Source organism: Astyanax mexicanus, chromosome 25, assembly GCF_023375975.1.
Source record: "Astyanax mexicanus isolate ESR-SI-001 chromosome 25, AstMex3_surface, whole genome shotgun sequence".
In the NCBI taxonomy this organism is placed as follows: domain Eukaryota; kingdom Metazoa; phylum Chordata; class Actinopteri; order Characiformes; family Acestrorhamphidae; genus Astyanax; species Astyanax mexicanus.
The window spans coordinates 17,681,237-17,698,746 of NC_064432.1; the positions used below are offsets into that span (position 1 = coordinate 17,681,237).

The 17,510-nt window shown below is 38.1% G+C and overlaps 1 protein-coding gene across 32 annotated transcripts in view; it reads left to right on the forward strand.

Moving 5' to 3' along the window:
• Window positions 1-17,510, forward strand: part of LOC103047288 (adhesion G protein-coupled receptor L3) — a 365,140-nt gene that overhangs the window by 203,499 nt on the left and 144,131 nt on the right. For all 32 annotated transcript variants that reach the window (XM_049472032.1, XM_049472031.1, XM_049472044.1 and 29 more), the window contains one exon: window positions 4,809-4,918. In XM_049472032.1, the coding sequence (XP_049327989.1) occupies window positions 4,809-4,918 (110 nt within the window). The remainder of the gene's footprint in view (window positions 1-4,808; window positions 4,919-17,510) is intronic.

Below are 17,510 nucleotides of genomic sequence, written 5' to 3' on the forward strand. Positions count from 1 at the left end.
GAGTCCAAGCTTTAACAAGTCAGAACTGTTTTGATGGCACAAGGAGGAGCTACACAATATTAATATTAGGAAGGTGGGATGCATACTTGTGTGTATCGTGTAACCTTTAATCAAGGTTGCTTTTTTGATGTTTGAGTCTTCTTACAAGCTGTTGCGTCTCTCGCTCTCGCTCTCCCTCTCTCTCTCTCTCTCTCTCTCTCTGACAGCCTGTACCGCTCTCATAAAACACAGCAGGCTACGGGCCGCGTCTCTTATCTCATTAAAAGCTGGTCTCCTGTGAGACCCTGACTCTCTTCCTCATTCACTCCACAGCCCATTGATCACCTCTTACGCTCTCTTGATCAATGGCAATTAAAGCGTGGAGGCACACTCTAATCGCACAGCGCTGTCTCCAAACTGGGCCACCTTGACCTTGTGCGACCTTGGAATGAATGACAGGGCCGAGGCAGAGCAGATCTAATTGATGGATGAGGGACAGACGTGCAGTTACGGCTGGCGCCCGTTCAGCTTTATGATGGTGTACGATGCCCTGCTGATGACGCTCCAGTGCTTTATCAATATCTGCTTTAACCCTCTTACAGAGCCCATATCCTGTAGCCCATTTATCCAGCAGATCATTTCTGTGTGTTTATGGAATAAGACAGCTGGTTCAGTGTGGAGTTTCCAGCCATTCTTCATCTCTTCCGCCGGTTCAACAGTAGATGCTATACTAAGAATTATTCAGGTTCTACTATGATTTTTATTTTCTACATCCATTTTGATTTATTGAACTACTAAGATTTGTAGTATCCAAAACGTTCAACATTCTCTACTTTATTCAGTATTTACTATAAATTATTTAGTAAATGTTTTAAATTATATATTGAGTTAACACTATGAATTATCCAATGATGAGTTGTTCTCTTACTAGCCTAGTTATTAATGTTCATAGGTAATTTAGTGTATACAATAAATAATTCAGTAAGTTTCCACAATGAATGTTTAGTAACTTTTTGACTTAGTTGTCAGTAATTACTTGTTTGTTTAGTGACCACAGTGAATAACTGCTAACTATTATTTAGTACTATAAATTATTCAGTATCTGCTTTAACTTAAATAACTAACTACAATGGACTATTTTAGTTCCACTATGAATTATTCAGTATAGACTATGAAATATTCATTGTCTACTATTAAATGATTTATTGTCTACTATGTTTTTTTCTGTTGTCTCTGTAAAACAGCTATGAACTTTTGAATGATTACATTTGTATCATGAATTATTCAGTGAACACTATTATTTTTTTTATTATTTATGACCACCATGAGTTATCCAATTATCCTATTAATCAGAAAATGTTATGAACTATTTAGTTTTCACTACGATACAGCCAGTAACTAATATGGTTTGTTGTAAACTACATACCTTGGTTGTCACTATGGATTATTCAGTAAAACTATTAATTATTCAGTATCTGCTGTGCTAAACAAAAAACAGGATTAATTTCATGTTTTAATCTACATGATATTTAATCTATGGGATCTATTTTTTTTTTAATATATTTTTAATGGTCCAAAAAGTGTCTACTTTAATCACTGGCTGACTGTGTGTGTGTGTTGAGATGGTATCAGTAATAGGAAAGCAGTGGGGTGCTATTAGTTGGATTTTGTACATGGCTGCCTCTGTCCTTTCTCTGATTGGTCACACTTTCATATCCAGAACAAACTCTGGCTCTCTTGTTACACAGATAATTCCTATCCTATCTTCCCTTCCCAAACCACTGCTTTTACTGCTGACATTCACACACGCACACGCTCAAATACCATTTATTCCCCTTCATTAGCCACATGCTAACTGTCCAATCCGCCGATAATGATCCGGGTGTGTGCGTATTATGGGATTTGAGGCAATGACATTATTATGACTTTGAACAAATCCGGATATGGCTGCAATAATGAGGGCTGAGACTGTGTCTCACTTTTTATCAAGGGTTACTGTTGTTTTCTTTGTTTTCTTCGTTAAAAACATTATTAATTGTGGTTCTGAAACTGGGTGGAATGGTCTACTATGGTTAATTCAGTGTCTTTTATTATTTTAACAGCCACTATGATTTTTTTTTTGTTTGTTTTTTTGTAACAGTTATTTCTATGAGTGTACACTATTAAATGTGTGTTTCCACTGTGAAATATATATATATTTTTTTCCCCACCTATGAATTGTCCAGGATCTCCATTACCTATTTTTTTAAACACTCAGATTATTCAGTATGTACTACAAACCATTTAGTAGCCTCTAGACTTTGGATAAACTGCTTTCTATCATGAACAATGATAGTCACCCACTTCACACCACCATCATGAAGCAGAGGAGTGTGTTCAGTGGCAGACTGCTGTCACAGAGCTGCACAACAGACAGACTCAGAAAATCCTTCATTCCGAGAGCCATCAGACTCTTTAACTCCTCCCATCGGGGACGGGATGCTGCTGACGAGTTTAATCCAGGCACACCACTTGGACATTATTCAACAACTTAATTATTTATATTAACACTTCCCCAACCTCGCTTACATTAAAGTATACCTTACTCATGATTGGGTATTCACATTTTCACATTCTCTTTTTAGAACTGTCTTGTAACGTATGCATATTTATATTATATTATATTTCTATGTCACATCAGTCACTTTCGTAATCGATGTCATTGCACTTTACTCTGTTAATTATTTAATTATTTATGACCATTAGCAACATCTACTGCACTGCTCCGTTTTTTTTTTATAGCCTTATATATTTTCTATTCTTCTGTGTTTTGATTTGTCTGAGTATGTTTCTTATTGTATTGTGTTGTTGCTGCTGGATGCCTAAATTTCCTTCGGGATAAATAAAGTATCTATCTACAGTGCCCTCCATAATTATTGGCACCCCTGGTTAAGATGTGTTCTTTAGCTTCTCATAAATTGAGTTTTGTTCAAAATAATATAGGACCACGATGGGAAAAAAAGTAAAGTCCAACCTTTAACTCAAGTAAATTTTAAGGGGAAAATAAAATCCCTGACTAAGAAATAATTATTCTTCATAAAATCACCTGTTCCACAATTATTGGCACCCCTAACAATTCTTAGGAAATAAATTTAATAAAAGTATTTCTGTCACTTCTACAGTAGTTTACGAAGTTGATCAGAGTATGTAGGAACATTTAATTAGTAATTCACAACTTCCTGTTTCCCTGGGGTATAAATATGACGTGACACAGAGGCCATTTATCTTCAACATGGGAAAGACAAAGGAACATACCATTCAAGTGACGCAGATGTGTGTTGACCTTCACAAGTCAGGCAATGGCTACAAGAAAATCGCTACTCGCCTACACCTGTCCATATCTACTGTCAGAGGAATTATTAAGAAGTTTAAAACAACTGGAACAGTGGTAAACAAGCCTGGACGAGGACGCAAGTTTATTTTGCCACCACGCACAGTGAGGAGGATGATAAGAGAAATAAAAAGTTCTCCAAAGCTCACTGTTACAGAATTGCAACAAATGGTAGCTTCTTGGGGTCACAAAGTCTCCAAAACAACCATCAGGCGCTATCTACATGCCAACAAGCTGTTTGGGAGGCATGCAAGGAAGAAACCATTTCTCACTCACAATCATAAACGCAAACGTTTGGAGTTTGCTAAGCGGTACTATGACTTCAACTGGGACCGTGTGCTTTGGTCAGATGAAACAAAGATAGAGCTTTTTGGCAACAAATGCTCTAAGTGGGTCTGGCGTAACACAAGAGCTGAGTATGCAGAAAAGCACCTCATGCCCACTGTGAAATACGGCGGGGGATCAGTGATGCTGTGGGCCTGTTTCTCTTCTAAAGGCCCTGGGAACCTTGTTAGGGTGCATGGCATCATGAATGCTCTAAAATACCAGGACATTTTAAAACAAAATCTGGTGGCTTCTGCCCGAAAGCTGAAGATGGGTCGTCACTGGGTCTTTCAGCAAGATAATGACCCTAAACATGTGGCCAAATCTACACAGAAATGGTTCACCGCACACAGAATCAAGCTCCTCCCATGGCCATCTCAGTCCCCAGACCTCAACCCCATTGAAAACCTGTGGGGTGAGCTGAAGAGGAGAGTGCAGAGGAGAGGACCCAGGTCGTTGGATGATTTAGAGAGAATGTGCAAAGAGGAATGGTCAAAGATCCCTCTTTCTGTATTCTCCCATCTTGTGAAACATTACAGGAGAAGATTAGGTGCTGTTTTGTTGGCAAAAGGGGGTTGTACAAAGTATTAACATCAGGGGTGCTAATAATTGTGGCACACATGATTTGATGTTAAATAATTATTTCTTAATGTGGGATTTTTTTCCTACTGAATAAATTTACTTGAGTTAAAGGTTGTATTTTACTCTTTTTTTCCATTGTGGTCCTATATTATTTTGAACAAAACTCAATTTATGAGAAGCTAAAGAACACATCTTAACCAGGGGTGCCAATAATTATGGAGGGCACTGTATCTATCTATCTATCTATGAATCATTCGGGAACCTCTGTGAATCATTCAGTAACCACTTTGACTTGTTTAGTAACTACTATTTCATCATTCATTAAGAACTATGAATCATTTAGGTACCACTATGAATGACTATAAGTCTTTTTAAGTATAAGTCGCTATAAATCATTTAGTAACCACTATCAATTATTCAGTATTGATTATGAATTATTCACTAACCACTATGAATTATTCTGAATCTACTATGAATTGTTAATTAACTTTAATGAATCCTTTAGTAACTTCAATGAATGTTGTATTTAAATCTGTGTGTCTGTGTTTTTCAGATGTAATAACAGGACTCAGTGTGCGGTGGTTGCTGGACCGGATGCTTTTCCTGACCCCTGTCCTGGAACCTACAAATACCTGGAGGTTCAGTACGAGTGTGTGCCATACAGTACGTATCCATTTATCTTTTACTGTGCACACACACACCCACAACACCCACACACTTATAGATACACATATGCACCCAAAAAATATTGCCGCACATATACTATACTGGGAAATGTACAAATTACTTTTTCTTGCAGGTGCGTAAGCAAACACCCCACAAATACACACACACACACACACACACACTCATATTTAATTTGCTCTCCTTCACAAACACCAAAACACATACCTTTACCTTTTGTTAAGATTTAGCTTCTGGTTTGATTTATTTCTGTCCTCGTATTTCAGCTGATAAAATTCTCTCACTGATATTCAACTCATAAATTTTCAACTGTGTGTGTGTGTATGTGTGTGTGTGTGTGTGTGTATATAAAGTCCACAATGGCCAGGGTCCCTTAAGCGGATCCATATGATAAAGTAGCTAAGTGCTATAGTGTGTCAAAATGACTAAGTTGCCAGATAGGCAGCGATAGCGGCTGGCTGTGATAGATTTGCTGTAATGTTATCTGCAGCCAGCAGGTATATTTCTCTGGCTGGAATACAGAACGTGATGCTTCTCTACCTTCAGACCCTGCGGCCTTAACGCAGCGGTGACCTATTCTAGAACACACTGGATTCTCCATTCAAATTAGCTCACTCACTCACACACTGTTTATTAAACCCCAGACTCCCTTAAAGCTCATTTAAGTTCCCTTTACCTTCACCCTGTACAGTATGCCCATTTTAAACCGTCACAGTGTAACCTGTGTGTCCTTTACACTGGCATAGATGTTAAGGAAATATGTACTGTAAATCTATCATGGGGTGTTACCACATGGGGTGACTTAGGAACACCCACACCTGCGGGTTATAAGTTGTGTGTGAGATTGAATTTTGGTTAATGTGCTCATGGCAAGGCGGCAGGACTTTTGTCTTTTGAATGAAACTAACCTGAGTGTTGAAGCCTAATGAATTAACATTTTCATGTCTGAAGTTTCTAAAAAGCAGCCATTTACTGTGACATTCCTTGATCCACTAAGAATGTGTTAAAGAAGGCATTACCACCCACGGTGGACAGTGCAGTGTTTGGTAATGATCATGACTGGCAGTGTCTGGCTGGAATAGCACAGGGTTATTTTATGATATCCAGACTTTTAAAGATTAAGCCAGAAATATCAGAATTTCATTTGTTGGAATACCTGGAAAGGAGCTATCAGATAATTGAAATCTCACACTCCACACGCGTCCCTGTCCGTTATCTCTCCTCTCTCTCTAACATTTGATGGGTGTAAATTTCAAAGCCACTAATCTGCCCATCGACAGCTAATTAATAAAGCCGTCAATTAGGACACCGCAAACACTCTAACGAGCTTGATGGCGCTAATTCTCCAGTCCGATCCGGCTTAGTCTCCTCGGAATTCCCTGCAGAGATATGAACTATCAAAGTGTGTGTGTGTATGTTTGTGTGTGTGTGTGTGTGTGTGTTTGTATGAGTGAGCCTGTAAGTGTGTGTACATTTGTGTAAGTGTGAGTGTGGGTGCTCATTTGACGGCTCCACCTCAGTACACATCAACGCTGTCACACTCAATCAGAATGGACGACAGTAAGGAGCGATTGGAGATTGTGTGAAGGCAGATGGATGGATGGCAAAACAGAGGCAGAGACGGATGGACAGATAGAGAGATAGAGAGGGCGCGAGAGAAGAAGAGAGAGAGAGAGATTAGAGGAGAGAGGTGGAGGGATGGCAGTGGGAAGAGACAGACGTGTGTTCTTTCAGCAGATAATTGAGGCAGGTGCCGTGAGGGGAAAGGGTGGGGGTTTGATTAATGTCTGATAATGCGATGTTGTGGAAGCGGAACAGTGGGATGTTGAAGTGGAATTGTGGGCAGTATTTGCGGAATGCTGTGTCAGTGAAGTAGTGGAATTCTGTAGAAATGCATTATTGGGATGTTTTAGATGTAAAGTAGTGGAATGCTGCAGCATGTAGTAGTGTAACAGCAGAAGGCTGCAGAAGTGAAATTGTGGAATGTAGAAGCGGAATAATGGAGTGTCATAAAAGTGGAATGCTGTAATAATGAAATGCCGGCATGTTGAATAAGTGCAGTAGTAGGAGGTTGTGGTTCAGTCGAATCAGTGGAAAAGTACAGTGAAAACGTAATGGAACTTTAGTAGGAACGGAACCGCAGAATGTTGGTATATAATATTGGAATGTGTAAAATACTTTCTTGAAGTATAATAAGGAATAGCTGAACCCTGTAGATGGGGGATAGTGGAATATTATGGAAGAGTATTGGAATGTTTTACATGTGAAAGAGCAGTTCTGTTAGATGTGGATTCATTGAATACAGCAAAAGTACAAATATGGCATGTTATAGAATTAAACTATTGAAGAAAAGAATTTTGAAATTTAAAAGTGGAATAGTGGAATATCATTAAAGTCTAATTATGGAATTTCACATTATTAAAATGCTGGAATGTTGGAAAAGTGAAATAAATGAAAGCTAAATCTCTGGAGCTGTGAATTTCTGTGTCAGCAGATTAGTAGAACATTATAGAAGTGGAACAATGGAATAAAAGTGCAGTTGTGGAGTATTAGAATGGTACAGATCTGGAAAACTGGAATGTTGTTGAAGTGGGATATTGAAATGGTTTAAATGTAATATCAGTAGTAGCAGTGCAGTAAAAAACACTGTTTACTGTTTTAAATTTAGATTAGTAAAGATGTAACATAGTGGAAGAGGAATATTGAAATGTCACATGCATTGTACCATAGGTTGTAGAAATTATAATAGAATAAAATATAATAGAATAGTAATAATGGAGTATGTTAATTAAAATGGTGGAATGTTGAATAAGTGGAGTATTTGATGGTTTTATAAATAACATTGCACAGATGTTGATTGGTAAAATGTTGCAGAATTAAAGAAAAGGAACCTTTTAGAAGCAGAATAATGTCATTTTAAATAAGTGCAAGAGTGGAATGTAGAAGTAGAAGAATGGAATGTTATGAAAGTGTAATGGAGGAATAAAACAGTGGAATAGTTTAGACAAAAGAATGGGGGGGGGGATAGAAAAATATGGAGTATTTTGGAAATATATTAGGGAATATTAAAGTGGAAGTGCACTAGTGACATGGCGGAATGTTCTTGAAGCCCTATATGGTGACAGGCAGTAATAAAGTGAGCAGCCATCCAAAGCAAAGTCTCCACTCAGGTATAAGAAGCCCTCTATTAAGACATTGATGAGCTCCCTCTCTCTCCCTCTCTCTCTTTCTCTCTCTTTCTCTCTCTCTCTCTCTCTCGCTCTCTTCCTCTCACTCTCTCTATCTCTCTCTATACACCCCCCTTGCTGTAACATCAGTATTCCAGTCTGAAAGGTGCTCTGTCAGGAAAAAAAGAGCAACAGCTGCCTTAGTTTCTCAAAAAGAAGAAGAGGGAGAGAGAAAGAGAGATGGAAAGAAAATGATATAGGGGGAGAAAGGGAGTTTGAGATACAGGTAGTGTGTGTGTCCGAGTCTGAGAGGCATTTACCATGTCAAGAACACACACACACACACACACACACTGCTGCTCTTGCACCATCTGTATTCAGAGGGAAGGAAAGGGAACTAAAGCACTGTCAGTCTAAAGCATTAGCTTGTCCAGGACATACAAACAAACACACACACACAAAACATCACAACACAAATAAGCATTCATCTCCTCTGCAGTTGTATGTCTTCCTGTGTATCTATGATGTGTGGGAGATGGCAACCCTGTTTATTACATCCAACTGTTTGCTGACCGCTTCTTTAAGTTGCCCCCATTGCTGGCACGGATGTTTAAATGCACACACACAGCTTGTCTAATCTAAGCTTGTCTAATAAACAAGAACCTGGACTAGAGGGGTATGATGAAGCTTTTTCAGGGCAATGGATAGCATGGAACTATGTTCTCTGAAATAATGATGGTGGTGCTTCATCCAAAATCTCCAATCCAATAGTCATCCAACATTTACATGTTTTTATGTTTCTATTTGTCCATCTATTCGTCTACCAACTACAGCAACCCCAGAACATTTGCTTAGTTAAGTCCAGGTGAAGACTTTTTTTTTTTTTTTGGCCAGGCAGTGTATTTTCATCCAAATAATTTTGGTTTACAAATACAAAAAAAAAAATTGGGCCACTGACTTCTGGTTATAAAATCTAGTGACTCCCTGTATTTATTTATTTTTTTCTATCTAAAACAATATATATATATATATATATATATATATATATATATATATATATATATATATATATATATATATATATATATATATATATATATCACAATGTAAGATTTTTCCAATATCGTGCAGTCCTAACCTGGGGACATAAATGTTGTAACTGATGAATCACCAAGGGTTTTTGTGCTTTAGGAAGATGTTTCTGTTTCCTGTTTTGAATATCTTCCAGCATCTTCTCCTCCTTCTTTCTCCTTCTGAGCACGAACACATTTCCATGCACATACGCTACAATTACTGACTGCATGTTTACAGCTTTTCATTCATTCACTCCAGTGCAGATAATGTTCAGTACATGATGTCAGCTGGAAAATAACCCCAGCTCCATGTAAAATGCACTCCATTCTCGAGCCTCTTTCTCCATCCTCTCTCTCTCTCTCTCTTTGTATTGTTTCCTCCTTGGCTACGTTCCATTCCCCAGGCTTTAGCAATTAGAGCTGTTTTTGCTTGCTGTTTCCTTGGAAAAATCTGCTGACCCCAATGTATACAGTATAATTAATTCTGAAATGATGCATAATTACACGCTGCTTTTGGGGAGCCTTTGTTGTACCTTTTTCTTTCCTTCTTTATTTTGTCGTCTTCTACCTTTCATGTTGGCATTGCCTCAGAAAGCAAATGCAGGGAAATTAGAAGGAAAGAGTAAGAGAAACCGATTGGTGCACTCTTCTATAGATCTGTTGATGATGGTAAGGTCCCACTGTAGCTTTAAATTAGCTGTGAATGTTGTAATTTGATTAATTGTACTAGTAAAATATCTATTTGCTCAACCATTTCTGTTGGAGTACTACACTGTGCTGGAGTACTACACTGAGCTGGAGTTGGCCGACCTAATTAAGGTTCATATTGTAAGTTCTGTTGACTGTCCTTTGGGATTAACTTAAAACAATTTTCCACTCAGTCCCAAGACCTGTACTTTATTGAAAATCTGTGGGGTGATTTAAAGTGGGCTGTACGTGCTTGAAAGCCTGACTGAACTGGAAATGTTTTGTAAAGAAGAACGATCCAAAATACCTTCAGCCAGACTCTCATTGAAAGCTATAGGAAGCATTTAGAGGCTGTTATTTCTAAAAAAAAAAAAAAAAAAAAAAAAACTAAATAAAATAAAATAAAAAGTCTGCTATATGATATTTAACTGAAATTGCTTATCTGAACTAAACATGTATACCTTATTTTCTGTTAACTGTGCTGTGTGCTATGCTATTATTCAGTATGTGTGTGAAAAAACTTGTAAGGCCTAAAAACAATTGATTTTAAATATTTGATTTCTATAAAGCACATGGTTCTTTACAGAACCATATGTGGTTCTCCTTTTAGCCTCACTTTAAGCACCATTTGAAGTCTATTCTTACTATTTAAGAGTGTCTTGTGATGGTGATTCCTAACATTACAACCTATCTAGCTAACTGAGCTAGTGGTATTATTCTCCCAGGGTTCTCAGTGCCTGTGTCCAGCTCAGGTTGTAATAGCAGAGCCAATGGCCTGCACAGCATTAACAGCTTTATGAGGATAATAGAGTATGAGCTGATTGTTTTGGCAGCTTCAGCCACACCTGCTTCTTTCTCTCTTTTTTTCTCTCTCTCTCTCTGTCTCTCTCTCTCTGTCTCTCTATCTTTTAAAAGTCAAAACACTTCAGTAATGAGCAAGCTACCTTTAGTCTATAGCATTGAACAGATTATAAACATATAGACATCTATATGTATTATTATATAACACAAAAATGTATACATAATCCTCTCAATTCACAGGCTCTAAAGCAACCACTGATAAGCAGTTTTATGACCGGGTATGGTCTGTTCCCTCATTATTTCATTACTATTTAAAGTCATAAAAGACCCAAAGGAGATTTCAAGGCTGTGTTCCAGGGAAACTTTCAAATTGCCGTCCATTCAGGTAATGGAAGGCCATCATGAGTCAGGAAAAAACAAACCAATCAGAAAGTTAGTAAAGACCTTAAGAGTGGCCAAATAAACAATATGGTACATTGAAAAAAAATAATTGTGAACACAAAAAGGTCTGAAACACCATGAAGGACATGCAGAATTTTCCCATTGGTGGAAAACAATTATTCGCAGCATCAATTCAAGAACAGTCCCAGAGAGGAAGGGATTCTCTGTGCAGATGGATAATGACCTAAAACATACTTTGAAAACAACTCAAAAGCTTCATAAGCTTCAATATAGAGAGTTTCTGACACTCTGGCTGCTGCTGAGGTAGCAAACAGCCGTAGCCCATCTGTCCCTCCATTGTGACTGAATGTAGTTCACATTAGCATGCTCTAGCTTGATTCCATTAGTTAGCACTGGATCACTTTATCTTTCTAAAATACCACCAGCTCCACGTGGACCACTAAGAATATATGTGAGCACTAGTGGTTATGGTAAACTATCTATCTATCTATCTATCTATCTATCTATCTATCTATCTATCTATCTATCGATCTATCGATCTATCTATCTATCTATCTATCGATCTATCTATCTATCTATGGTTAGATAATCTTAGCTGAAGCTCAGTGCTTGGTGGTCTGTTCAGGAGAATTCTCTTTGTAGTCCTTCTGGGGTCCAAGCTTTAAGTCTCCTCCAATCAAATCCATTTCTAATGTGTACTTTACTTTTAATGTATAATCCTCATCTCTGGTCGTAGAGTTTTTAAGGACGCCAAAGCTACAGTATGCTTTGTTTGCCTGCTGTTGTGTTTAATACCTGGCAGCCTGGGGTTTGTGAAATAGGACAAAGAATAAGGAAAGGGCAGTGGTTTGGATCAGAGGCTACAACACAAGCAGAATTCTGCTCTGAATGCCAGTGCTTAAACTTAAACTTTCCTTCTTATCTAGTAACACATCCTGATTTTTTAATGAGTTGTTACAGTTAGGTCCTTTAAATTAAACCTAACCATGAAACTTGCTTCTTTTTCAATCCACAGAAGCCTTTCTCTTCTTTTCTTGTTGAATATGTGTGTACACATTCGTGTGTGTGTGCACATGCTTGTGTAATCAATCTTCCATGCATATGCTGATCTCTTTTCGTCACATTAGCCTGTGATGTTTTGCAGCACCTGTGCTCCTCCACTGATCACAGCGATTGTTCATCCCTCCACGCGTCACCATGATGACGTGCCTGTCGGCCAGGGGTCATTTACCCGCGCTCAGGCAGTCTCAGCCCAGACGCCGCTCTGGTCCCGGCTTTCAAGGGTAACACGATTAGTAAGACCAGCTCCAGCCTCCTGTCTGCTCTATGCTAATTAACATGCACTGATTGGCTGGAATAAAGTGCAGGTGGACAGCGAATCGGACCCTGGCAGGATTAAACACGCGGTCAGGTGTTGGTTAGATAATGGAGATTTCAAGGATCACCTGCAACGGGAATTAGTTTTAGAGCTGAGCCAGAAAGCTGCTAAGGGGGTTGGCCAAGCAGAGGCTGAATCCAAATACTTCTGTTAATTTTTCATATATACAGCACTGGAAAAGAAGTAGAGACCACTTCAGTTTGATTAAAATTAACATTTATGTTGTATTCTATAAACTACGGACAACATTTCTCCCAAATTCCAAATACAAATATTGTCATGTAGAGCATGTATTTGCAGAAAATAAAACATGGCTGAAATAAGAAAAAAGATGCAGAGCAAGACCTCAAATAATGCCAAGAAAACAAGTTCATACTCAAAGTTTTAAAAGTTCAGAAATCTTTATTTGGTGGAATAACCCTGGTTTTTAATCACAGTTTTCATGCATCTTGGCATGTTCTCCTCCACCAGTCTTACGTACTGCTTTTGGATAACTTTATTCCACCCCTAGTACAAAAATTCAAGCAGTTCAGCTTGGTTTGAAGGCTTGTGATCACCCATCTTCCTTTTGATTATATTCCAAATGTTTTCAATTTGGTAAAATCAAAGAAACTCATCAACTCAAGATAATGATCATTATATACTTTTAATAAAACAGTATTTTCAGTTGTTCATATATCAGAAAATGTGAATATTTGGGAGGAATGTTGGATCTAATGGGCTGCTGAAATGTCTGCGTATGCAAGTTTAGCTTTGTTTAAAAATCTATCCAATGTAGATAGCTGGAACCTTTTTTGCTTCATTGTTTTTTCTTATTGTGAGCTCTTTCTTTTTGAGGACAAATCTTGGGGACAAATGTTGTCAAGGACTGTTGTGAGTTGCTGTGCTGCCTGTGTCTGGTTGACTCACTTCCGATTAGCTTACTTTGTGGTTTTTAAAGAGTGAAAAAGACAAATTTTGCTAAAGTTTTTGCTCATTATCTTCCCTGAATAGCTTGTTAAAAAAAAGTGTCTAAAAAACATTTCCGAAACATTAGCGAGTAGATGTTGTAATTTTGTGGCATACTGTATGTAGTTTGAGATTAATCCAGAAACATGCATGTGTTGTGACACCAGCATCTTTTTATAGCTGCATATTCCCTGTCCACACAGCAAAGTTTTGAAAAGCTTTGTTTTTTAGGGTTTTAATGAAGACAGGTGCTTAAAAGACAAAAAGCAATTTTTTTAACAAATACCCAGATATCCAGACTTTTTATGTTTAATTAGTCATAAAATAATGAGGGGACAGACCATACCTGGCCATGAATCTGCTTATTGGTGAGCTGTCCAATTCTTTACGGAAGTAATTATTTTTCAGACAACTTTTTATTTCTACTCCTTACATTTTCACACTTATCTAAACTTTCTACTCCTTACACTTTTAAAATAGCCTAATTTCTCCTATTTCATCTCAGCTTGTTTTTTATTCTGGCTACTCATCATTCAAAAAACCCACATAATTCTATCTATCTGGATAGAATGAATATGATTGGATTGTGGTTGGATGAAAAATATAAACATACACTCATCAATGCTTTTAAACTGTAAGGAGTTTTGAAACCAGTACTTTTACACTTTGAATTTAGTAAATCCCTTGACTTGATACTTCAACTGCTACAGAAGTATTTTAATCCCTAGTATCTATACTTCTACCTACAGAGTAATGAATATGAGTACTTATGACACCTTTACAAGCATATGTCTATATATAATGTCTATATATAATCTGTTCAATCTTATACTACAGATGGTAAGATAGATCGGCTATGTATTGATATTTCTCTAATTAGCAGATCTTGAAAGGCGATCAGTTAAAAATCAGGAATTGAGGTTTACGGAAGCACTGTGTGGCTCACTCACCACAGGAACCTAAAGTTTCACGTTTAGCCACTAGATTTAATTCTGGGGTTGAAGCACAGCTGCAGACACTCAGCATCGTCAGCAACCAGTCAGGATAATATCTGGCTCTGGGTCCTCTCGACCTGGCCAGTCTTGAGTTTTATTCATATTTGTAAAATGTGGAGCTAAAGCTTGTGGAGGAAAGGGTTTGATTAATTTTAACCCCAGTAATCGGGTAAGACCACTCTCCACAGAGCAGCTTTCAGACCATACTGTGAATAACAGAGCTAACAAACACCACTAACCACACCAAACACCATGTGTTTGCTGGATAGGCAGCACTAAAGCAGTAGAGAAAGAAACAGCAGGTGTGGCTGGAGCTGCCAAAACAATGTGATGCATGTAAACAGGCATTCAAAATGCAATCAAAATATGTATTTAAAAATATCTAAATACATGTGAATGGGAGGGAAAAAAAGGCAATCAAAAACCAGGCTGGTGTGACGTAAGGCCAGAATACAGACAAAAACCTTTAATTTTATATATATATATCCTGATCATGAATCATGAATATTGTTTAAAAACAACTTCACCAAATGTTTACATATTAGGTTATATTATACGTTTTGAACTTATAATAACTTATAAAATCCTTTGGGAATTCTCTTCTTCCGAGTGTTCAGGGGCTTCAGGCATGTGGTGATAGTAATCTGAGGTTGAGCGTATGATCAGCCGCTGGCTAGTCGTTAGCCAGATAACATAGAATTTCACTCTTCACTTCCGTTAAAGGGGTGCTCAGGAATCTCCACACTGATCAGATTCCTTCCCAGCAGTGACAACCTGACTACATTTAAAACCATGTTCACCAGCAGCCAGCTGGTGATATTTTTCCCTTTTTTTCTATGTTGTTTTTCAGTATTTATAATGCATCAGCAAACAATGTTACTCAATACATTTCACAACTGATTATAATGCTTGATTACAGTACTGTTTAATGCAATACCAATGTATGAACAGAAAGTTGAGTCCAGGTGTGTTCACTTTTGGTAGTTCTTTAAGGGTTAAAAGAGTATTTGTCTGGGTGTTCTGTTTCAGCACTCTGTGTAATGAGGGACTTTATGTGTTATAGATATGAAACTCGATGTGAACCAAACTGTCACATAAAAGCAAGCTTATAATTTTCCACAAGGGGTGCTATTAAATACAGTTATAGCTTGTGGTGCTTTGTATCAGTAACACTGCGTGCATTAAGAATGGATCACTCAAACCAGCTTTGGAGATTGCATTCTTTTTTTTTTTTCTTTTTTTTTTTTTAAGAAGCGTATTATTAAAGTGTGTGTGTGAGACAGAGAGAGAGGCTGTCAAAGTGCTCAGAAAGGGTGTGATTACTGCTGTGTGTTACAGTGATTGGTTATCAGAGTCTAAAGCCACTTGATGGATGCTTTCCTTTGAATCACCGGTTACTGAATTCATCACACACACACACACACACACACACACACACAAATACACAAACACAGTGTATCAGGAATATGTTTAAAAAAAGGATATTGAATTATTTCTGCTCTAGTTACACCATGTTTCTTCCTGTGTGTGTGTGTGTGTGTGTTAGTGTGTGATTCTTCCTAGTGGGACTGGTTGTCCAAGCTCCAATCTGTTACACCTGTCACAGAAAGTCCCTCGCTGTCCTTCTCACATTCACACACACACACACAATTCTCTCTATAGCCTCAAGGTTATAATACAGTAGAGTGAAAGCAAGTGAGAGAGAGAAAGAGAGAGAGAGAGAAAGAGAGAGAGAGGGAGAGAGAGACAGAGAAAGAAGAACAGTAGAGAAAAGATGGAGCGAAAAAAAATAAGATGTAGGGGAGAAGAGGAGGGGTGACAGGCAGGGGGAGATGAAGAGATAGGTGTGTGTGTGTGTGTGTGTGTGTGTGTGTGTGTGTGTGTGTGTGTGTGTGTGTGTGTGTGTGCGCGCGCGCGCAACCCCTCTCCTCAGGCTCATGCTATTCGGAGCAGTGTGTATAATTTGACTCATTAATTAAGAGCGGAAGTGCCTACTCACAGCTTCAGCAGCTACACGGCCTTTAACCATTCAGCTCCACCTCTCTCTCTCTCTCTCTCTCTCATTCTCTCTCTTAATTCAGTTTTTCTATATACCAATTAACTTTATTGCCATTAATCATGAATAGCAACTTTGCCAATTTATAAAATACTTTATATTAAGTGTAGTAATGACATTGTGTTCTGGATCAGTGGAGGGTGTTACAGGTCGTTGCTGTACCAGTATGAATTCTTTTACGTCTATTGTTGATGTTACATGTCAGTGATGTCACAATGTGTAGTGTGCTTTAGGTGAAATATATAACTGTATAGAATGTGTTACAGGTGAGTGTTGTAACAAAGACAACTAGCTGTGTTAAAGGTCAGTAGTACAGGTCAGTACTGTAACCGTATGCATTATGTTATGCATCAGTGGCAGAACAACAGTGGTCATGTTACAGATGAGTAGGTAATAATAGTGTGTTACAAGAATGTGATATAACAGTGTAAATTGTGTGATTGGTCAAGGCTGTTACAGAAAAGAGTAAATGATAATATTAATAATCAGTATTGTGGGGTTATGGTTGATGTAACAGTACTGGTCCGTAGTGTAACAGTGTGGAATATGTTACAGGTCAGTGGTGTAACACTGACCTGTAACATATTTACTGAATTTCTTTCTCTCTCTCTTATTCTCTTTCTTTTTCTCTTTCTCTTAAATGTTCGTCTTTCTACCCTTTGCTCCACTTTCGCTATCTCTGTCTCTTTTCCTCCCAGCCTGTGGTCTGGTTATTTCGGAAAGGTCGTTTGTGTGTGTTTTTCTTGGGTGTTCTCAACTGGCACTCTGTCACTGTAGCACTAACTCAGTCTTCCACAGTGAGGGAAGTTCAGCTGCATATAATCTCAATACAAAAGCACTGCCAATAGAATAGATGCTCTGGAGCAGCCTAATGCCAACATGTCTAGTGCTGGGCATCGACCTGAGGAGTGTAAACCCCCAACACTGGGCTATAAAGTGTTGTCACATGGTTTGTTGTGACATATTTTGGTGCACTTGGATTTTCCCTGTGTAAAAGAAAAACAAAACGAACCAAGAGGGAAAACTCCAAGTTTACAAAGTTGTTAAACTGATTCAAACCAGAG